The sequence below is a fragment of the Anabrus simplex genome, chromosome 5 (assembly GCF_040414725.1).
Source record: "Anabrus simplex isolate iqAnaSimp1 chromosome 5, ASM4041472v1, whole genome shotgun sequence".
In the NCBI taxonomy this organism is placed as follows: Eukaryota; Metazoa; Arthropoda; class Insecta; order Orthoptera; family Tettigoniidae; genus Anabrus; species Anabrus simplex.
The window spans coordinates 131,075,124-131,099,858 of record NC_090269.1 but is presented as its reverse complement, the minus strand read 5'-3'; the positions used below and the strand labels follow the sequence as shown (position 1 = coordinate 131,099,858).

Sequence of the window (24,735 nt, the reverse complement as noted above, 5' to 3'; positions counted from 1 at the left end):
TTTCCAGTTGTGATCACTATCTCCCTCTTTTGGGCATTCAATTTCATTCCATATTGTTCCACCTCATCCACCCAAGCATCTAATTGTTCCTGCATATCCTCTTCCTTTTCTCCCCAGACTAACAGATCATCTGCAAACATCATCACTTTCATTTTTCCTTCTCCAATTTTCCTTGCCACTTTTGTCGTTATGTCATCCATCGTTACTACGAAGAGAAAAGGTGACAGAGCACTTCCTTGTTTTAATCCACCTTTTTGTTAAAACCCGCCTGTTCTCTCTCCTCCTATTTTCACACAACCGACACTGATACCTTGTTTCTACACACACGGTCATAAGCTTTCTCAAAGTCCATGAAGGCCATCACAAGATCCTTACCCAATTAATACTGACGCTCTTGTAGTTGCCTTACTACGAACATAATGTCTACTGTGGACCTTCCTGATCTGAAACCATACTGCTCTTCTCTTAACTTTTCTTCTACCCTCTTTCTGATTCTATTCTCCAGAATCTTCTCAAACACTTTGCACAGTGGCATATCAATGTGACTCCCCTATAGTTCTTAAACTCTTTTCTATTCCCCTTCTTGAAAATTGGTATGATTACACCCTTCTTCCAATCTTCAGGGTTCTTTCTTTCCTTCCGTACCACTTTCAACACACGATAAAGCCACTGTTTCGCTACCTCTCCTGCTGCCTTCACCATCTCAATACTCGCTTCATCTAATCCTGGGGCTTTTCCTCCTTTCATCTTGTCCAATGCTAGCTCCACTTCTGCTCATGTTAAGTCTTTTTCTTCTTCTGTATTTCTTACTTCCTCCCTGCTTCTACTTTCCTCCTCAGTGCATCATTCTGGGTTTAGTAAATCTTCGAAATACTCCTTCCACATTCCTTTGAGTTTCTCCATTTGCTGCACTTCATTTCCATTTTTGTCTATCATTATAACATCTTCCCTCTTGCCTTCTTACTCTTGATCATTGCATACAGTACTTTTTTATTTCCTTTGCTATCCTTTTCCATCATGTTTGACCACTTTTCCATGCATTTTTTCTTCTACTCTGTTACAACCTTTTTAGCTTCTTTTTTCGTCTTATATTCTTGTCTTGCCTCCGTTGTCCTCTGTTGAAACCACACTCTGAAAGCTTTATTCTTCTCCCTAACTGCCGCTTTGACTCTGTCGTTCCACCATGGGGTTTCCTTGCATCTTTTCCTGGCACTAGTTCTCCCACAAACTTCCTCTGCCGCTTTTACTAGTGTCCTCTTGAACCTTTCCCATTCCTCCTCTCATGTTTTTGTATTATCTGTTGGTACGTTCAATCTTATTTTTTGCTGTTATTCTTCCTTGGTTTCCTTTTCCTTCAGTTTCCATATTTTGATACGTCTTTCTTGCTTTTATGTTTTCTTCCTTTCCGTCATTATTCTCAGTTTCATTACCAGTAGTCTGTGGTCACTATCTAGGGCCTCTGATGGTGTTACCCTGACATCTATAACATTCCTCTTCATTTCCCAGTCGTAGATCATGTCATCTACAATGGATTTCCTAGACCAGTCACTGCTATACAATGTTAACTTATGGCTTTCTCTCTTTTTGTACCACGAGTTCTCGACCATCATTCCATTTCTTTTGCACAAATCCAGTAGTCTTTCTCCTTCCTTATTCCTATTTCCCCATCCTTCCGCTCCAAGCACGTTCTCATAACCCTTCCTTTTCATGCCTACATGGACATTCAAGTCTCCCATTACTATGTTATTTTGTCCATTCAATTGTCTCTCCAGTTCTTCCTCAAAGTCATCTTTATCCTGTTGCGTGCATCCTGCTTGTGGAACATACACTTGTACAATTTCCCAGGTTTTTCCTTTGACTGTTATTTTGACTTTTATCAACCTGTCACTTATCCGTTTTACTTCCTCTTTCAATCCATTTCTTACTACTACTCCTACTCCATTTCGCTTTCCCTCATCATTTCCTATCCAGTACAACCAAAAACCATTCCACAGCCCTCTCCTACCCACACCCGTCCACTTAGTCTCTGCCAGCCCTAGTACATCCAGTTTTCTTCTTTCCATCATGCCTACAACCTCTTCTACTTTTCTAGTCAGTGCTTGTATATTCAGTGTGCCAATTTGTAATCCTGTTCCTCGCTAGTGTCATTGTCTGTTATATCCGTCCGGCTTATCGTTCCTTGTTTCCTTGAAAGTGAGTTAATATCCATCACTGGCTTGCTAGGCCTGTCGTGACTTCACCAGAGCCCCGTTAGCTGCCATCTTTTTCAGGATTCCTGTAGGGCCTTCACAACTACTGTAGCGGTCTTGGGGCCCACAAAGTCCCCAGTGTACTTCACCCCCACAGGCTATTCCCTACTTGATGATGTTGCCCATTTCCCACGACGTGGACGAGAGGTTGGACTTGTGGGAGTGAAAGGGTTAAAATGCCCCACTTAACCAAGAATTGAAACTGGGACCCTCTTTACCAAATGCAACATTGCTGACCATTTCAACCAAGGATGTGGACACAAATTATAATCAGTATAAAAATTAACAAAAATCAAATTATAATGAATGTAATTGTAAATACATTTAAACAACTTAATTTTTTCCAAGTCTGATGCTTTTCTGACCAGCAGTGTATTTCAGGGGAGACGGTATTAATTTTGCTTTTTTGTAGGCTCACTTCCCCTCTCTTCTCTTTTGCAATTTCATTTACATCTCATTAACCCACGTGAAAGTTTTCATGAATGGTAGGAAGGTGCTAAGAAGGTAGTTGCTATGGCTTCAACTAAGGTGCAGTCCCAGCATTTGCTTGCTGTGAAAACTGTGAAACTGTGAGAAACCCTCTTTAGGACTGCCGATAGTGGGATTTAAACCCACCATCTCCTGAATGCATATTTACAGTTACAGGACCTGTACTGTGCAGCCAACTTGCTCAAAAATTCTTTTAGATTATGTCTTTCTGCACAGGGTTGTATTCTATAAAATTATGTTAACTCACTATAATAAAATCTTTACTTTTTCATTGAATCAAAACATTCTTTACTCAGATCTATTACTAGTGGCTTGGTGAAGGAAGAAACAAAACCTTTTAGAAAAGGAAACAAACCTAGACATAAACAAATTAATTTTTTTTTGTTATGGAAGTGAAATGCTGACAATATTAACTAATAACTGGAAAGAGAATAGAATAATTTGAAATATTTTCATATGGAAGAATGCTGAAGGTAAGACTAGTGGATTACATTGGATTGCTCGGAGTTATTGTGTAATGGTGGTAGTAGTAGTATTAGTAGTAGTAATCTATGGGCTGATTACCTTCACAGTAAGAATATTATTTGAAGGAATTTTTTAAATAATATAATTTCCCAGAATCATTCCTTATTCAAACTTTCTTGATTTTTAATAGTTGTTTGCAAATATGGAGGTAGGGAAGAAAAAAAAAATATTTGCAGTGACAGGTTAATGTGGGAAGGAGGAGCAATGAAAAAAGGGACAAGGACGGGCATGGAAATAAAATAAAACTGATGTCTTCATACAACGATTCTCCAGATGGAAATTGGTTCCTTTTCTTAACTCTCGTAAGCTCTTTCCTGCATCATCTCAAATAGTGCATTTTGTGATCCAAACATTTTATCATATAATTCTGTCTTATATGATTCCAGTCCACACCAGCAAAACCTGGTCTAGATCTTGTACCATCTGTTAAGTCTTCAGTGATTCCATCACCATCTTCACCATTGGGAAAACCAGCTATTATAGGACCTGTCCCACCTGGAGGTCCTTTACTTCCAACAGTTGGTGGAGAGCTGAGACACAGAGGTCCTGTTCCAGCAGGTGATGGAGAGCTGAGAAACCGAGGTCCTGTTCTTAAGCCACCAGCTCTAGCTCCTACACCTCCTCAAGCCATTCAGGGCAAACCAGGCTTTGTTGCACGTGAGTCTACTCCACCACCACCGTTAGAAGCTTCGGTTGAAAGTAAGCTTGTAGAAATCGTCAGTTCATTTGCTTGCAGCTTGGATCCTGATTAAACTAACTGTTGCCAAAGTAATAAGTATGCTTTCAGTGTTCCAAAATTCCCTGTTGTGATTTGTATGAAAACTCGTGCATGCTCTATCTGTGAGTGTTGAATTGCTTGAGTTCTGTTTCATTTTATTTTTCCCCTCTTTTTCACTCCCGCACTCCCCCCCTTTTTTCTTCCTAGCAGCCTCTGTAATGTGAATCAGAACTATTGGGCTACATTTCTTTTTATAGGTAATCAAAAGTTAATGGATGTTCTAACTGGCAGAATAATTAGATTAGCTTTTATAATAGTAAGACAGGTGGAAATTTCAGTTTACAGAGATGAGAATAATAGTGGATTCACACTCATAGAAATGGCAAAGAACTGAATATCTCAAAAATACTTCTCATCGGATAACTAACAAAGTAGTTAGTTATATGCTAAGGTAGGAAAGTTTAAGAATGGAATAATAAAAGTAAATTGAGAATTGCAACAAATTATTTGGCAAGTTTATGGCCTTATATGATTCAGTGTTTTTTGTGCAACTTTCATCAGAGGAAGAGAAAGGGCTGCATTCTGATCTAAGGAATAGAGGATGAAATGTATGTACAGGAAGTCAAGGGGAAGGTGAAGCAATCTAATGTTGAGACTAGGTCTGTCTAGTTTAGTTTGCGGTTGTGTGTAATGTCTATATACTCAGTTTTGTGAGTTATTTTATTTACTACTAGCTGTAGTACTAGTTGTTGATTGGAGAGCATGTGCATTTAATTTTTGTCCACCCATCATATTGTTCACCAGATTTTGAGCTACATAAGTGGGCATGCCTCTCCCTGAAAGCACCTTGTCATTACGTACTCTCTTCCTTGCTCTCTAGCCCTTCAGTTTTGTATTTTAATTTTTATTCTGATCTTGATTTGATCTCCTCCTCCCAGTATAAAAGAAAGCCAATTTGTTCTTCTTTCCTATGGCTGCAAATGTAGCTAGTACTAGCTACTCCTGTCAGTGTCGGTAGATACGAAGGTTCATTTCTTTGGTGCACCAAAATCCGGAGGTATATTTCTATTTCTCAGAAGTCTTTCACAGGATCTCCTCCATGTGTCTTTAGGTCTACTTCTTGCACTTGGTTTGATACTTATGGCTCTCTGAGTAAGGCAGTTTTCCTCTCGGCGGTGGATGTGTCCAGACCATTTCAGTTGTTCCTCGTCCATTTTATCTTGTTATCACAGAGACTCCTTTTAAACTGCGAATATAATCATTTATGATCTAATCTTCCCGTGTCACACTTATTGACCAATGAAACATTCTTATTTTGGAAGCATGCTGTTTCTGATTATAATTGGCCTGCCTGACCCATGTCTTTGTATCTCATTGCTGGTCTGATCACAGTGCCTAAACCCTGCCTTTGATCTTCGCAGGCATTCTTTTATCGCACCACTCATTGATTACCACTTTAGCCAACTGACATTCATACAGTGGCGAACATCAGCCTTGCTGTTCGTGATAGATCCAAGGTACCTGAATTAGTCTACCAACATTAAGGGCTCATCGTCCAGAAATTCTGTGCGTTGTGGGCTAATGTATTGTGGATTGGTAAAGTTAATCTGCATATACTCGGTCTTTGCCGTATTCACTCTCAGTCTGAACCTCTCAAGTACCCCTTCAACTCGCTCTCTTGCTTCACCTCTTAAGTCATCACCATACAAAATGCTCCATGATAGCTCATGCATGTGGTGTTCAGTTAGGTACTGTATGACAAAATAACAATGGACTAAGTGCCGAACCCTGGTGAACGCCATCCCTCACTGGGAAACTTTCAGACGCCCCAGCTCCACTTTTGAGCTTAGCGAGTGGCATTTCGTAGGTCTCTTTCACTGTATGTAACAGCCACTTCGGGACATTTTGACTTTGTAAGGCTTTCCAAACCAATTCTCTGAAAACTTGATCATATGTTTTTTCTAGATTAACTAACACTGCATGAAAATCTTCAAGGTCCCTCTTCTTTTCCATTATGATTCAGACTGCCTGGATTGCATTAGTAATTGACCTTCATCGAACAAATCCACACTGGTCATTGTAAATTTCAACTAGTTTTTAAATCCAGTTTGCCAATATATGTTTCCAGATCTTAAGCGTGTGAAACATTAAATTAATTCGTCAATAGTTCCCATGTTCCTTGGAATCACCCTTATTTTTCGAAATTCGATACCTAGAAATTTTTACAGAGCTAACGAGGGGGACCCACCAAGTGTAACAACGAGATTTGCCAGAAACTTCGCTCAGTGAAAGAAGGATCAAAATATGTGAACACGTTTTGGCTTATCAGTAGATACTCGACAGCTTCTGTGAAAATGACGGTCTGTTTCAGACTTGCTTTACGTGCCTATTAGCGTGTAGCAAGTCATACTGATGGCAGTGGCTTTAGCCGCAGCTTCGCTCTTTTGCGCCCCTTGTTCAAATTCCAATGAATTGTTTTTCTTGTTTACTATTGTCCATTGACAATTATTACACAAATGGTTTTGTTCAGTGTATTTCGAAACATTTTTGTCCTTTATCGTCCATTAATGTTCTGCCTGCTAAATGAATTTTAAAACATCAATTGTACTACACTCGTTGCATAGCAAAAGGATAGCACAACTAGACATGATGCAATAAAAATCCACACTTTGATTCATAATCAATTGCAAGTGCCACTTTTTGGAAAAATGATCCGTTATGCAGGGTTTGTTGCAAACTTATTGCCAAGACATATCTTCAGTAATATCAACAACATTTCTTTCCCGAGTGACATTCCCAGCCAGAAATGTAACTAGCAAACCTGCCTCCGCTTGATGCTTGTGGTATGCAAAATTTCTCTGTTTTGAATGTTCTTACAGTTGGTATCATCCGAGGAAATGCACCGTATTTCCCTGAAGTGTGTTAATGTAAGATTGAACTTGCAAAACATTGTGATCCCTGAAAAATACCATATATATAATAAATACAGAACACTTATTGTAAAACCCTGTTGTAATTTTACAATCAACGTAATGCCCTTGTATCCACTAACTTGGTGAAAAAATGTTTCTTCGTTTGACTCCTCTTTCACTGAGCGACGTTTCTGGGAAATCGGGTTGTTACACTTGGCGGGTTCCCCTCGTAAGATGGGAGTTGCCAGCTAGCAGCTTAAACAGTCATTGCAGCATCAGATATCCACCTTCACCACACTTTTTCCACAATTTTTGCAGGAGATGTCAGGGCCAATAGCATGTTCCTGTTTCTTCATCGACACCACTTCTTCTGCCATTGTTTGTTACCTGCTGAATTGGCCCTTTAGCGGGATCAGATTCCTCTGCTTCTTGATGGAGTAATTCCTCATTCAAAAGCACTTCAAAGGATTCTTTCCATTGGTTGTTTACCTCTTCAGTGGCACACCCGAGAAATTCTCGGGTGACGAACGCTTGCTCATAACTTCACCGCCCGAGAAATTCTCGTTCAGCTGCAGTGTTCATTTCGTGGTCGCCCAGTAATTTCTCAGGTATTGTAATCTCTTTGGAAAGTGTATTCCAGCATTCTCAACAGATGGCAGGAGGGTTTCCAGCTGTATTTGTGAAGTCTTTGGCCTAAAATATGCCTTACCTTCTCCACTTTATATATATAATCTGTGGCCAGCTGGCGAGGTAAACAGAAATAGCTAGCACGAAACGGAAGAGATGTTTGAAGATAAAATAAGGAACTACATCAAAGATGAATCTCTAAGTGACATTAGTATTTCTGATAGTAGTGATAATGATTCTATTGATTCTTCAGATGATGACCTTAGTATTTCTAGTGAAAATGAAGATATTACGTCAGAAGCTAAGGTGATGGTAAGAGATGTTGAATATATATTCGTGTGGAGAAAGTGTAAACCTGGGGATAGTGTGCGATCTAATATAATCCCATTTACGGTAAATCCTGGTGTGAGGGTTGGATTATTACCAAGTCTGAATGTGACTGACTGTTATGAACTGTTTCTAACAGATGATATTGTAAATTTGACAGTGACTGAGAAACATTCGTATGCTATAAGTGCATTGAAAAAATTGTAAATAAATCTCTGCATGCAAGGGCACAGTTTTGGAAAGAAACAAACTCTTATGAAATTTGACAGTTTATTGCGTTAGTGTTGTTGATGGGAATAATACAAAAGCCAAAAATAAAAATGCATTGGTCACAGGACAGTATTCTCACAACACCAATATTTTATGAAATCATATCACAGGCCTACTGTACAAAAAGTGTAAATAGAGTGCAAAGTAAGTTTTTATTAACCTTGAATAAAATATGAATGTGTCCCTTAATAACTGTTAGTCATTCATTGCTTTGTAAAAATAAATAATTTACTCCGAAAAAACCTCACTTTTCTGGCACACGAGGTCTGTCAGAACCCACCACTGATGGGGTTAATTTCGGCTTCTTTTGTCAATAGTGGTCTTTGTTTGCTGTTAATGTACATCCACAAGGCCGTATCTTGACTGTTTATACCGCTGGGACACCAGATTGTACACTTTGCTTGCTCTGTCCAACTCTTTGTGCAATCTGTCCTGTGCCTCTTATTTTTCTACTGCCACCACTGCTTTTTTTTTTTGAATATTATTCCATCTGGGTTATTTTGATTTTTCCACCATGCCTTGAATGCTGTTCTTTCAGCTTTGATTTAATAGCTTCTTCACACCACCAGGTTTCTTTTCTATCTCATTTTTCTCTTGATACCTGTAGATAGTGTTTCATCTTACTAATGCAGTTCCTTTGAAATGGCATTCACATTTCTTGCACACTCAACTCAGCACTGATAACTAAATCTTGTCTGAAAAGGGTTTTCTTATCATCAGTAAATGCATGGGCTCTCTTCATCTCTTACAATAAACTATTGACCTTTTCCATTTGTAAAACTCTCCTTACAAATGGGTTTCTGCAGCCTCATTTCAGTTAATAAAAGGCGATGTTGTGATGATGCGAGAAAGTCGCCCAGAATCATCTTACAGTCTGCGAAATATCAAAGTACAGTAAAACCTGTCTTAACGGACATTTCTCACCGGCAGGCACCCCTCATTGGCGGACGATTTTCTAGGTCCGTAATTAAATGCCATGTTGTGTATGAGTAATTTACCCCTCTTATACGGACACCCTTTATTACAGACATGGACACACCATAGCCACGAGAAACTCCAATTAAACCTCTCCTAATGGACACTTTCTTTTTAAAAAAAATCTGTATTTATGTCCTATACAGTATGTATTCGCTTACTTTTTGCACAGCCAGTACTTCCAAGAATCACAGACACCGTAACTTTTGATCCTGGCTGTACACATTCTTGGAAGGCAACACTAAGCTACGCTATCACTTCCGGAAGTTGTGTGATCTGACATGCTCGACAGCCCTGGAATTCGGACCTTCACTGTCAGGTTACTTTTCATTGATTTAAATCTAAGAGTTTCATTTTTGTCCGTATTGAACTGAGAATGGAAGATAGGAAACTTAAAACGGTCCACCTTTTCAATACAACATTGTTATAGTTTATTACAACATATATTTACATTTGGAACTAGTTTCGACGCTGTTTGGCGTCATCTTCAGCCAAAATGTGGGAAGGAGATAATGTGCAAGGAGATAAAAACAGGGACAAATATAGAAACAAATGAATCTTTGACAAAGCAAAAGTTATACATATTAAAAATAAACTTAACCACACATCTTGTAGTGCGAAAATATTCGCCTTGAATGATTCCTGAATACAAAACGCACGCGCACACATTTCTGAAGAGCCAGCAGGCAGGAAAAAATAAAGTGAAACCTTAAGAGTTCTTCTGAGAAGAGTTCATCATTTTTTCTGTGTTCCGACTAACTAATGAAGTTTCCCTTGAGTTCCTGACAAATACACACAACAGGAAATTCTCCTTCACTCTCAACAATAGCTATAAAGACCAACGGTAAATTTCATTTTAAATATTGTGCAGAGACGTGAATGCATGATCTTGAGCATGATATAACCTTCATTTAACCCAATTTTTTTACACAAGGTGTTACATTCAACAATACACATCTTACGAGGAGAAAAAACAGGGACGAATATAGAAACAAATGAATCGTTGAGAAAGCAAAAGTTATACATATTAAAAATAATCTTAACCACACATCTTGCAGAGCGAAAATATTTGCCTTGAATGATTCCTGAATACAAAACGCACGCGTACACACTTCTGAAGAGCCAGCAGGCAGGAAAAAGTAAGGTGAAACCTTAAGAGTTCTTCTCAGAAGAGTTCATCATTTTTTCTGTGTTCCGACTAACTAATGAAGTTTCCCTTGAGTTCCTGACAAATACACACAACAGGAAATTCTCCTTCACTCTCAACAATAGCTATAAAGACCAACGGTAAATTTCATTTTAAATATTGTGCAGAGACGTGAAGGCATGATCTTGAACATGATATAACTTCTTCATTTAACCCAATTTTTTACACAAGGTGTTACATTCAACAATACACATCTTACGAGGAGATAAAAACAGGGACGAATATAGAAACAAATGAATCGCTGAGAAAGCAAAAGTTATACATATTAAAAATAACCTTAACCACACATCTTGCAGAGCGAAAATATTTATTTTTTCCTGCCTGCTGGCTCTTCAGAAATGTGTGCGCGTGCATTTTGTATTGAGGAATCATTCAAGGCGAATATTTTCGCACTACAAGATGTGTGGTTAAGTTTATTTTTAATATGTATAACTTTTGCTTTGTCAACGATTCATTTGTTTCTATATTTGTCCCTGTTTTCATCTCCTTGCAAGATGTGTATTGTTTAATATAACGCCTTGTGTAATATAAATGTCTACATGCTAGCCTATTTCCCACATTTTGGCTGAAGATGACGCCAAACAGCGTCGAAACTAGTTCCAAATGTAAATATGTTGTAATAAACTATAACAATTTTGTATTGAAAAGGTGGACCGTTTTAAGTTTCCAATCTTCTACTTTTCATTGACTCATGGACTTTTGATGTGTTCAATTTTACGTTAGTAAGTGTGTGTAAACATGGTTCTGAGGAAGTTTTTAACTTTAAAGGAAAAGGTAGGCATAATAGACTATCATAAACGTGAGAAGTGTGGTGTGCGTAAACTGTCCGAAGTGTTTAAGATTGGAAAGACACAGGCAGCTGAAATTGTGGAAAAGCAAGAGGAACTAGTGAAAGAATGGCATTTAAATGGCAACGAACAGCGCATTAAACTGTTTCAAAGTGGTAGTGGAGCTCTCATTGACAAGGCAACGCTAGAGTGGTTCGCTGAAATAAGAAGTCAGAATGTCCCTGTCTCAGGACCAATGATACAAGCAAAAGCGTTAGAATTCGCGACAGAATTAGGTATTGGAGATTTCAAAGCCTCGAATGGCTGGCTAGAAAGATTCAGAAAGCGACATGGTATCAACTTCAGAGTGATTTGCGGAGAATCATCCAGTATTAATATGGAGATCGTTGACAACTGGCAAGAAAAAATACCTTCAATCATAGACGGGTATGCTCCAGAAAATATTTTGAATGCCGATGAAACTGGATTATTTTTCCGTGCTTTACCCGACAAAACTTTGTGTTTCAAAGGAAATCGTTGTACTGGTGGAAAAAGTTGCAAAAGAACATCTTACGGTCTTGTTATGTGCAAGTATGAGTGGAGAACAGGAGGAGCCCCTTGTGATAGGAAAAGCTGCAAAACCAAGGTGTTTTAAAAATATGGACGTTACGAAGTTTGGCATTGAATGGAAAGCGAATAGGAAAGCATGGATGACCAGAGAAATAATGACAGAGTGGCTAGGACAATTGGACAGAAAAATGATACGCCAGGAGTGAAAAGTGTTATTATTCCTCGATAATGCAGCATCGCATCTGGATACAATTATGTTGCAGAATATGAAGATCGTCTTTCTCCCACCAAATGTAACATCAGTTTCTCAGCCGCTTGACCAAGGAATGATACAGAACTTCAAGGTTATGTACAGACAGTTAGTGATGAAGCACATAGTATCAGAACTTAACGGGAATGAAGTAACCCTTCAAACACTGACAAAGGGGCTGAATGTTCTCCAAGCAATTTCATGAATAACCAATGCATGGAAAAACGTCACGGCCTCAACAATTCGTAACTGCTTTATGAAAGCTGGGTTTCCCGCTAGTGGTGGACATCCCGAAATAGAATCGGATACCCTTCCTGACAGCATGGAAACAACACAAGAGTTGATTAATGCAGCAGGTTACAGTGTACAAGTGAACACCTATATCGAAATTGATTCAGATATTCCAACAGAGTGTGAGAGTGGAGACACGAAAACGATTCTTCAGTCAATCCAAGGGAAGAGGGACAAAAATGAAGATTCTGACAAAAGCGGGAGCGACTTTGAAGAAAATACGGAAATGAATGTGCTGCCAGTAACCTCGTACAGTGAGGCTCTCGGCATTGTTAAGCGACTGAAAGAATTTTATTATAAACAAAACGATGAAAAAGGTGTAATTTTGACCCAGGATTTAATTTCACATAGTGAAAACATCATTGCTAAACCGAAATGGACAAAACAAATGAACATTAAGGATTTTTTCAAGTGTTAATGTTTTACTGTATTGTGCTAGAGATTGCTACATCTACATACTGATTTAAAGTTTCAAAAACTCGTATGTTCTTCTTAATTTTAACATGGTGAATGGTAATAGTGTACAGTGTGCTCAATAGAGGTTTCCATAGAAGTGTTTTTGTCTCTTTAATACAGTGCATCGCAGCTGCAGCCCATCTACAACTTTCTCATATGAGTACAGTGCTTTGTATTGTACAATACTGTATACAGTATACAATTAAAGGTACATTTGCGAGAATTGTTAATACATACAATACATGGGTTATTGTGTTCCAACTTATGTTTAATGGTACCGGTTTCATAACCTCTCGCGGGCGGACACCCCTTCATAACGGACATTTTTTTCGGTCCCGAAGGTGTCCGTTATAGGGAGGTTTTACTGTAACTCCTATAACTCCTTGCGGCACAAAATATAGTCTCTCTGTGTCTCTGCGATACCATTTCGAGATTGTGATTTGTAAGTTATAATGTGTTCATCCTTTTTCTGGAAGGATGTGTTGAAAATGACCAAATCATACGCCAGGACACCTCCTGTCCTTGGTCATTTTTTGAACCATAGCCACAGACACACACTTTATAATGAGGTGCAGTTCTGCCAACATGTCCTAGAAGTCTGCACGGATGACAACAAACTCGGATGATGGGAAATCTTGCAAGTGTTTTTCACACTCTTCCCATAAGGTTTGCTTGGTCATGGCATCCTGTCCAGACTGCAGTGCATATGCAGGTATTACGTTCATACACTGTGCTTCTTCCACCACTAATTTTATTGGCATCAGTTGATCATTCACTAGTTTTCACAGAGATGTTCTTAGTCAGATGTTAAACAACGATAATGTCAGCTCCATCGTGTCTATTTTTATAATCATTGTATAGAACCTTGTAATCCTGTCATGTTTCTGCCTTTGGCTCCCATCCATTTTGTCTCTTGCATACAAGCAATGTCAATGTCTCCATTCCAGCACTTCTGCTAGTTCAACTCTTTCCTGTCAAGGTGCCAGTTTCTCACATTATGATGCATATTTTCTGCTTCTGTAACTCTTCTTTTCTCACTGATGTAATGAGACTTGCTGCCACAGAATGATGCGATGGTATGGGCCTCCATTTTAAGCAGAGGGAACCTATTTTGAACCTTACTTTTTCAGGTAGGTGACCTCTTCTCAGCCTCACTTTTGCGGTGAAGCAACCTATTCTGTACACCATTTCTTTTGAATCATCATTAGTCGTCATAGCATTGTGACCTCGTTACCTTCATAATTTCTATGTTGCAACATTGGCAGAAAGTCTCCATTTTCTTAATATAATCTGAAGACCAGTGATCTTTTTCACTTGCTCTATCTACTTGCTGTTCTTCTTCCTGGTCTAATGCCTTCATCTTTGCCTTACAAAAGGGTCTTTTCCAAATTCTGTCCTCTTCTGAAAATGTGGGCAATTAACTGGAGGTAACACTCACTCACACGGGAAGATAGAAATTTCTTGATGCTTAACTTATCTGTAATGTAAGCATTTGTTCTTTCCATCCAGGGTATACATAGCTTTCTCTGCCAACACCACGCCTCAAAATCATCGATTCTATTTTTGTCATTAGCTTTCACAGTCCAGGTCTCACAGCTGTACAAAAAGATGGAGAACACTAATTATTCAGCCATCATTGCAGCTCGACACAGGGCAATAAGTCTTTTATTCCCTTTCTCACAGTTTCCCGTGTCACTGATGACTGACCCCAGGTGTATGAATTCCGTTATCACTTCCAGGTCCTTTAGGCATCCTGTAAGTTGGATTTGGCTTTGCCTGCCAACTACCGTTAGTTTGGTGTTTTTCATGTTGATCTCTAGACCATAATAGAGACTAACGTTCTTCACTCTGTAATGAGATCAGCAAGTTCCTCTTTGCTTCTAACGATGAAGAAAGTGTTATCTGCAGAGCACAGGTTGGCAATTTTTCTGCCGCCATTTGAGATTCCGCCAGTCAAGCATTCGAGAGCTCTTTTAATGACATGCTGTTACGAATAATACAGTCTGTTTTATTACTCTAATTTATTTCTGGATGACCCAATAAATGCACGCACACCCTCCCGCATACAATTATAATCAACCATGAATGGCCGCACTTACTAATTACTGTCTATTTAAAAGTCTCTCTTCGTTCAGCACAGCAGGCGGGGACATCTATAAGCTTCGCTTTCAGTTCTCCACCTCCATTCACCTCATACAAGAGCTGCGTGTAGACTGCTGGATTTGAACTCAGTGCTCTACTGGCTACACAACACACGATGACTGTTGGTTTGACTCCAGTAATTTACAGTCACATTCAGTGAACAAGATAGCTGCTCCAGTCTGATTCAACGGCTGTCCTCAGTACTTCCTGGAAGGGGCTTGTGGAATCAGACGGGGCTGGCCTTTCCATGTATTGTTATCATCGGCTGGTTTACCTGCGAGTTTCTGGAAGATGCAATTAGAATGTTCCGTCTTTAACCACATCACGAATATTCTATTATTCATCACCCAAGCTACAAAAAAGGGAGGCTAGCCACAGACAATCAGTCGGTGCTGGACTTCGTGGTGGAGTCACTGTGGGACTCCGTGTGTTGGGGTTCGATGGGTAGGCTGAGGGCATCGGAGGTGTTGGCTGTCATTTGTGTCCAACCGAGGTCTGAACGAGGAGTTGTGGTTGTTGCGTTAGAGAGACAAAAGAGTAGCTGTGCTGAATGGAATGGAAGACTGTACTACCTGTGATTAGTGTGTGTGTGTGTTTTTTTTCTTTTTTTCCACAGTCGCATTCAGTTGCCGGTCTAACCTCAAAACCATTCTCGCTTGCTATGAATCATACCAACCTCCGTTCCCTTCTTGCTCTTTCCAATGAGAATACAGCCGCTGTAAAACCTGCCAGTAGTATGAAGGATTTGGTGGAAGCCAATGAATGTGCGATCTTGACAGTTGAATACTGGAGAGACAAAGTGTAAATAGAGTATTTGTAAATATATTGTAGTGATTTCGGACACGGATAAATAAATAAGGACTATACCACCTACCAGCTTCTGTGCAAGCTGTGTCCAGCATTCTACATTGGTTTAACTCTCAACATAGTACCTGAACAAATATATGGCTACTGCAGTACCTGCAGAACTCCTAATATGGATCTTCATGTCCCAATTCACACCTGACACTATCAAACATGATGATTGCTTCACAGTTAAAGGGTTAAAATGGAGTATTTTTTTATACTTACCTTAATTTTTCATTTCTGCACTAAAACCTTCATATAAATATGTAAAATACAATTTTTTCAATTTTTGAAATTAAGAGTTACAAGGGGTTCAAAGGGTCCCTGGGTGATTGTTTTAAACTGCGTTGCCAGAGCTTTTATTGTGTGTTTGATTTCTAGCTTCACAAAATAATGTGTACTTGAATTAAGTATAATTTCTGGCTTGTATTTTTTTTTTAAAATATCAATTTGACATGTGCATTTTCCACTTCTAAAATGATTAGTCATTCTTTATAAGTAAGTTAATTCAAAATTAAGTCATTCTACAAGGAGAGAAGTTTCTATGTCATAATATGAACACACTAGTACTACCCGTTGCAGCTTTACCCACGATTGCTTTAATTGAAGCTTTGTTATAGTCGCTTTACTAAGTCCTGCTAACACCGGGATAATTGGAACACACTTGATGTGCATTTTTTTTTTTTCATCTTCACTGACAAAATGAATTTGTAAAAACTGAGCTTTCTCTTCTGAATCTTAGCAGCGAGCTTTCGTATAAATGATAAACTTTACCTTACACTTCGAAAGTTGGCATAAAACCGTCTTCTACAATGTAATCATGAAACAGCCATTATATTGTCGAATGCTATCGATGTAGTGCCCATTTTATCAGATGTTGCTCCTAGCGCCCTCTTTGAATTATGCCTGCTAAGCCGCCATTAAGACGTATCGTGTAGCTATCAGTTTGCAATCTGGAGATAGTGGGTTCGAAGTCCACTACAGTAGAAGTCCGTTATAGCGAGAATTCACAACAGCGAAAAATTTACTCGCTATAACGGATTGTCGCTATATCCGATTTTTGTATAATAAACCCTTCGTGCACATTAAAATCGGTATAAAATGGCAATCAGTTTGTTCGCAACTTGCGTTTCCGCAGATATCCCCACTACGGCTTGTTATTTTTTTGTAATCCGATACTACGTGAAAGTATTTGTTTAATTTCATTCTGGAAAAAAAAAAAAGTACCGTATTTCTCCGAATCCAAGATGAACCCCACTTTTTCCTTCAAAAAATTTATATCAGGCTCAAAAAGAGCCCTGTAAAATCATACGAATGCCTTGTTGTATAGTATGCCTACGCATTTTTAGACTATTTTTAGACGCCGAAAATTGACTCGTCACGCCGTATTTCTTTTTTTTTTTTTTTTTTCGCGGCTGCACAATTATTCTTTATTTCCGTGGGTTTAAGGACCATTAACTTAACATTGGCATCATAATACCGAAAAGAACTCGTTGAAAATTTTTCAGCAATACCTATTCCATGCGTCTCTACAATACAACAATCCATCAGGAAATTATTCTTGCTGTCTATAAAACTGTTACTTTTATGCAGCGTCAGATATACCCGGCTACTGCTACACGCACGTCTCGCTTGTCGGGATCGGCCAAATTCACCGGCTAGCGATGTATAGGCCTAATCGCGAACGTTGAAAGTCAACGAACGAGGTTATTGCGCCACGGTATGGCCATTCCGCCCTTGCGTTTTTCGTGCACATACCTCACCCTTGTTGCGGACCACTGAATGCATTTTTTGTGCAGTACACATTTTTTTAGTTCTTTGTCTTCACGCTAACGCCAAATATTAGCTTTAGTTAGGCCTATGCCGTATTTTCTTATGGCTGCACAATTTTTCTACATTTCCGAATGTTTAATAAACATTAACTTAAAATTGGCAAAATTACATAATTTGCCGGCAATACCTTTTCCACGTATCTTTACAATACGACTATCCATCACGAAAATATTCCTGCTGTCTATAAACCTTAATTTTACTAAGCGTCAAGTACAATAGACGCGTTATGACTCTGCCACTGAGTAGTCATGGCTTTTCTAAGAATTCGAAGGGTCGCATGATGCCATTCTGCAGATTTGAGAAACACACAGGCACTGTACAACCGGTTGTCCCGGCTAGTGATGTGTAGTAAAGAGGCGGTCGTTTATTGTCGACGAGTTCTGTGCGCGTGTGAAAAGAAGCAGTATGGTTACCGCGGTAGTTGCTAGTGGTATCCATTAACTTACTGTTAGGCCGCGAATGCAACAACCCTTATGTTTTCGCGTGAGATTCTGAGAAGCAAAAAAAAATTTGGATTCGGAGAAATACGGTATCACTCTAGAGATTTCTGTGGTAAACACCTCAGCTTTCTTCTTCAAACAGCGTCACCTAACCTAAATGTATATGTAGCCTATCATGAAAACATATTTGAAACGCATGTAGAGAAATAACTTCCTCGCGAAAAATTTACATGTAAATAGACGCGAGAAGATATGAAATATCCTCTGAAATCAGTGATGTACTCTGCCATATCTCGAGGTATATCCCATTCTTACTTCATTGCAGTATTTAACCTCAAAATTAAGCGGTCATTTAGTCGGCCTTATTTTTTAACGAGTTAACAACCGTTATCGGACATGTTTTTTATGCATTTATTACAAAAATATGTTCTCTTTCATTTAGAATTTTCTTTACAGAACAGCTGTCGACGGATATTACTGATAGACTCCGACATTGCCTTCGAATGCCGACGAGAGAAATCGCTAGTGCACATAGCGAGGAAACGATCCCGAAGGCAATCGATCGCGTGCAATATCATTGCTGGGGTGCATAAATATCGGTAACGGAAAAAATCGTGCGCGCTTAATCGCTCGCAATTACGGATGCGCCAGTGATAGGGTTCTCGCTGTAACCGAAGGACGATACACAGTTTAATATAGGAATTTTGAAGGGACAGAAAAAATTCGTCGCTATATCGGAGTTCTCGTTATATGCCATACTCGCTATAGTGGACTTCTATTGTATTTGCATCCCTGAAAGTGGTTTCCCATTTTCACACCAAGCAAATGATGGGGTCATGGTCGCTTCCTTTCCACTTCTAGCCCTTTCCTAACCCAACGTCACCATAAGATCTGTCTGTGTCTGTGACGCATAAAGCAAATTGTGTGGAAAAAAAAAAAAAAAAAGAGGTATTCTTACAGTACAGATAATTTCTTAGCAAGAAAGGCATTGATATCTCATTTTGTTATGAATTATTTGGTACATATGTCATTTTGTGATAGAAATTAATGTTCAACCCTTTGCACAGTTAATTAACTCAAACATTTATCCCCCCCAACTTCCCAACCTTCTCGCTCTTAGAGATTTTGCTTGTTAACATTACATAACTGCTCCTTCTTTCCCATTCGTATGTCTTCCCACTCCCTTTACCTCACAGTCTATTTGTCACTACCATTTTTATTCTATCCTCCACTGACAAAGGCTCCAGCCACAAATTTTGGACCCATGCCTTTCTTTTATGTGTGCTCTATCCATGCGTTCCTGTTTGAAAATGTTAAAATGTATATAATTTGCTATTGTAATTCTTTCTGATCAACCGTCAAAATGTGACATTTATTTCATTCTGTGCAGAGTCGAGAGTTAATTGAGTAAATAAATTCGAAATAGACCTACTGGATAATAATAAAATTAATATTATTATTGAATGTGCTAGATTTTAAAAGTATATTTTCACTATGTTAATTTAAACAGTGGCAAGATTTTGAAAATTTCAAAATTGTTACAAAAAATTTTGAAGTCTTATTTATTGTCATATTTTATTTAACACTGTTTTAGGTCATAAATGCTTACATATTTCTAACATTTTTAGGCTATAAACATCTGGTCCCTAGTTATTAGTGTGAGAGATAAGACTGTATATTCTTGTTTTGATAACTTACCTGCTGTATTTTGTATGTGAAATAACTTGCCTTGTATTAGAATATAAATTAACTTGTTGCAGGTCTGCCTCCGGGTCCCCCCATGCCTAGACAGATCCTACCTCGAGAGAGAGGGGTTGTAGACAAACTAATGGAATATCTAGTCGGTGATGGGCCCAGTAACAGATATGCACTTATTTGTAGGCAGTGTGAATCCCACAATGGCATGGCCCTCAAGGAAGAATTTGAATATTTATGTGAGTACAAATATGTAATCCATCTGTCTGGTACTATCTTATGAAAGATTACAGATGAAGAGTCTAGTTTTAAAACTTGATTTATTCACTTTCTGTACAAATGATATATGCTGTACAGTATATACATAAGAATGTTATCTTACCTGCTATTCAGTGCAGGTAGAAGGTTGCAAACTTTCAGTTTTTTTTTTTTTTAAACTGGTCTTCTACTAGTAGGTTAATTTCAAAGTGCAGCCTTTCCATCAAAACATTAGTTTCAAAAGCACTCTTTCCAATTCATCTACCCGGGTGATGTATGTAATCACATGACTCAAGAGCCAAATCTGCATTGCAACAGTGTTTACGCACATGGTTTGAGAATGATTACCAGTATGCAAAGGTATCCATTGAAGCAGTATCAGCAGTGCATTACACCTTAAAGCATACTATAGTGATCCCTTCAGATAATAAAATAGTTCATTTGATAACTAATGCATATGGTGCTTAAAATCGAAACACAACGATGGTTGATGTACCGTGGAACCTCAATTCTCCATTTTTTGGAGGGATCACAGAAAAAAGAAAACCCATGGGAACGGATTCTCTAAACATCACAAAAATGAATTATGTATAATTATAATCTTACAAACACTGGAAGCTGTTGCCTTGCAGATGTGGAAGGGGACTGCTAAAGGCTAAGGGAGATAACCCTGAAAGAAAATCTTCTAACGTTAGGCCTAGCAAGTCAGTTGGAGGGTAAGTGCAGTCGCTTTCAATATTTATACGAGCCTCGGATGCAAACAAAGAACTCGGAGCATATCCAGACTGAGGTGGTTTGGGCATGTAATGAGGATGGAGCCAAGGACAACATATGTTTCTTGGTCCCGACATGTAGCAGGGAAACGAATGGTTGGAAGACCAAGAATCTACTGGATGGACATCGTAAAGATGGACATTGCAGATCGGGGAAGGACACTGGAGGACGTCATTAACAACAGAACGTATCTCAGTAAGACAGAATGGAAGAGGCTCGCCAGCAGAACCCGGGAAACTGGAACTGTTAAATGATGATGATGATGATGACAAACACTCCTAAGCCAAACCAAACCAAGCTACAACCCCAATGGGCCTTCGGCTACTAAGCGATTGCTGCTCAGCCCCAAGTCCTGCAGACTACGAGGTGACGCATGGTCATTGTAACGCATCCTTTCGATTGTTATTCCCGGCTCTCTAGACCAGGGTCGCCACCTCGCCATCAAATAGCTCCTCAGTTAAAGGTAATCACGTAGGCTGACTGGACCTAGAATCAACCCTCATATTCAGGTAAAAATGCCTGACCTGGCCTGGAATCAAACCTGGGTCCTCTGGGTCAGAGGGAGGCAAATTAGAGCGTGTGGCCAGCTTCAAACATTAATTACTGATACGGGAGTTAAAAATCTCTATACTTTACATTCAGTTTTACTGGGCAAACTTTGTCAGTTTCCCATGAAAACTTCTTTCAGTTCAGCAACTTTCATCAGCCAAACTCTTCAAAAAATCTGATAACACCAAGCCAAACAACAATCGACCGCAAGTAGTTTTAATTCTCTAATCTTATAAAATAAAGCAGATTAGATTCCAAAAAAGCTCAACATGATAGCAAAATCCCTTTTTTGTTTTATCTTATTGTAATTTGGTCACCAGTACGCTGTTCAATTTCTGGAAATCTTGTACTGCATAAATTAGACCCACATCTATTTTTAAAGGTTATGTTGAACTCGGAGAATATGGTTTTGAATGCAACGATTCTCAAAAGTTCTTGAATGCATTAGATTCAATTCTGCCCGTCCCTAATCACAATCAAGAGCCTCCGTGGCTCAGACGTCAGTGTGCCAGCCTCTCACTACTGGGTTCTGTGGTTCAAATCCCGGTCACTCCATGTGAGATTTGTACTGGACAAAGCGGAGGCGGAACAGGTTTTTCTCCGGGTACTCCGGGTTTCCCTGTCATATTTCTTTCCAGCAACACTCTCCAATATAATTTCATTTCATCTCTCATTCATTAATCATTGCCCCGGAGGAGTGCAACAGGCTTCGGCAACCGGCACAATTCCCATCCTTGCCGCTAGATGGGGGCTTCATTCATTCCATTCTTGACCTGGTCGAATGGCTGGAAACAAATAAAACAACTGCAGTTTTTATGACATTTTACAAACAAAAAAATTTCCAGTCGTATATGTTACGGAGTTATCCGTGGTAGATAGAGGTGAAAGAAGGTGCGGGCTGGAATAGGTCTCAACTACAAAATTAAAGTTAATTTAAAACTTTACCAAAGGTTATATTTTCAATACTTAACAGTGGTGACATAGAATTTGAAAACTTAACAAGTCAATAACAAGCCAAAATCAGGTACAAAGAAATTATAAGTGTTAGGGAATAATACAAGATCTGGGCTCCTAGCCCCACAATAACAATCCTTGAGCTATGAGCCCAACTTTACCAATGTACCCAGTTCACACAAAGGGGCAGAAAACCCCAATCATGCCAAGGAGCACTTGCTCCCAATTACCATGTTAAGCCTGCTAGAGGCACGTTTCACACACAAGAAAGAGCAGATGCGCTCTCAAAGTCTTCAAGCCTATTTAAGAGGCCATAAACTGACTTTACATTAACTGCCCTCAAGGCACACATACAGTGAAACAGGGGTATCTAATACCCAAGCTACTGGGCCTCCGCAGGAAGGAAAACAAAACGGGTTAAATGGCCCAAAATACAAAATTGAATGGATTACATAAAATCAGCTTCATGGTCCGTATCGCACTTCAATAGATTCACAATTAAGTATTTATTTTCCACCTAGTCGATACAATGATTGCTTAAGGCAATTTTTAATGGTCAAAAGTGGTACATGTTTCGTATATTATCAACATCTTCAGCCACATAACACTGTTTAGATGAAAAATGTATAAAATTGACAAAGTAATGCTTTAGAGGAAGTGTCCTTTAACACTTCCGGAGAATACATTCCTTTACACCAGAGTGCGTTATCATAGTTTTTGGTAGAGACATCTGTTAGAGAATGTCCCAACTTCTTGATACGGAGCAAACAAACACAAATCAGTGTCCTTTAACACTTCCTCTAAAGCATTACTTTGTCAATTTTATACATTTTTCATCTAAACAGTGTTATGTGGCTGAAGATGTTGATAATATACGAAACATGTACCACTTTTGACCATTAAAAATTGCCTTAAGCAATCATTGTATCGACTAGGTGGAAAATAAATACTTAATTGTGAATAAATTGAATGGAGGCGATAACTTGCACTCCTACACCAAGTTTTTGTCTAAAATTACGTGGCGCTAGGCCGATCATACAGGGGCTAATCCCAAGCTAGGGAGGTGACACGTATGAGAAAACTTTACTACATTAAAGAAGAACGGTTATGTACACGCAGTCACCTCCTATTCAAAAATGAAGGGGAGTTCGAGAGGGTGAAGCACTCTCTATCCCCGCTTTACAGTAATTTATAGATTTTACATAGACAGAAAAGAATTTACATTTTAAAAGGTAGGTTACATACTAAAGGTTTCGAACCCTCCCCGGGAGTTAAACTGCTGAGCTAGCAAGAAATGAAGATGTTAACAGGCCATTACCTTGTAGAAGAACTGCTGCTTGAAGAAAGAGGCGCTTCCCGTCCCCTGCTACATATTCACACACTAAGAAAGATGTTACTGAAGTGGCCCCGAGACAAGAAAATCAGCAGTTTATATACCCTCGTGGAACATTCGAGACCTTTCAGGAATGAGTAGACACACCCTTTCGTTTTTATTGGATAACAGCAAAAACTAATACACAAGACGAGGAAGAAACACCTTATTGGTGGAAAATTAATTACATAAATTCCTGATTGATTACATTCAAAACGGGCGGAAAGAAAGGCTTTATATTGCCTATCCACAAACCACAGAACAAAATTTAGTAAAAACAAAACTTAGGAATACAATATTTCTTCCGGAGAATACATTCCTTTACACCAGAGTGCGTTATCATAGTTTTTGGTAGAGACATCTGTTAGAGAATGTCCCAACTTCTTGATACGGAGCAAACAAACACAAATCGAAATAGACACAGTTCAGAACACTTCAAAATTACCAAAGTGACATCTTCCGAGAAACCGTCGAGTTAATTCAGTTTGTTAAAGTTCAGGCTTTCTCCTGTAGAGGAATTTCAACTGGCGCAACATTTGAATAGCGGCGTGGAGGTGTACCGCCCGGTACAAACCTCCCCCCCCCCCCCCAAAAGTCCTTCCAAGGGGTGAAACAGAAGGAAAAAAATTTTTTTTTTTAAATCCAACTTTTGTGGAGGAGTTGAAGAATTTAGAAGAGAAAAATATAACTTTTCAGTAGTCGGTCTCAGAAGTTGTTTGATATAGGTGGGTGCGACTAGATTAAGTGCCGTTGTAAATCATTTGTAGTAGATTTTGATGAAAGGTCTCTATGTTGTAGTAGTTGAATTCAGAAAGAAAACTTTAATTCTTGAAAGAAACAAATTTTCGAAGTCCACCAAATGTTGATTTGAAGGAGTATTTAATTGCCAAATAGAGAGTCCATGTAGCAGAAGGAGTACATTAGTTGCCGATTACTTTTGACGGCAAGACCTGCCGCCACTGCTTATGTCCAGAGGAGGCCGCTCGGACCCCTCAAGTACCCTGAGATACCGCTCTCCCGCACTATGAGAGGGGTAGTCTTGCTGCACGTCGCAGATGCAACGTTTGTTTACAGTCGACAAGTGGCTTGCGGGTGGTGCGCCGCACATCAGCCTTGGCCGGAAGGAGGGCTCCGGCGCGCCATACACAGGTTGATGATGTAGATATTGATTCCCATAGGGAACCTAAAATATTTGTCCCGAATGAGTAAATTTATAATACCAATATAATGGTCCGTTAT

The 24,735-nt window shown here is 39.1% G+C and overlaps 1 protein-coding gene across 2 annotated transcripts in view; it reads left to right on the top strand.

The window, feature by feature from the left end:
• Lnpk (zinc-ribbon metal-binding protein lunapark) overlaps positions 1-24,735 on the top strand; it is a 170,114-nt gene that overhangs the window by 39,290 nt on the left and 106,089 nt on the right. The window contains exons 5-6 of one of the 2 annotated variants that reach the window (XM_067147121.2): positions 3,650-3,962; positions 19,655-19,828. In XM_067147121.2, the coding sequence (XP_067003222.1) occupies positions 3,650-3,962; positions 19,655-19,828 (487 nt within the window). The remainder of the gene's footprint in view (positions 1-3,649; positions 3,963-19,654; positions 19,829-24,735) is intronic. The other variant, XM_067147123.2, reaches the window with a different exon arrangement.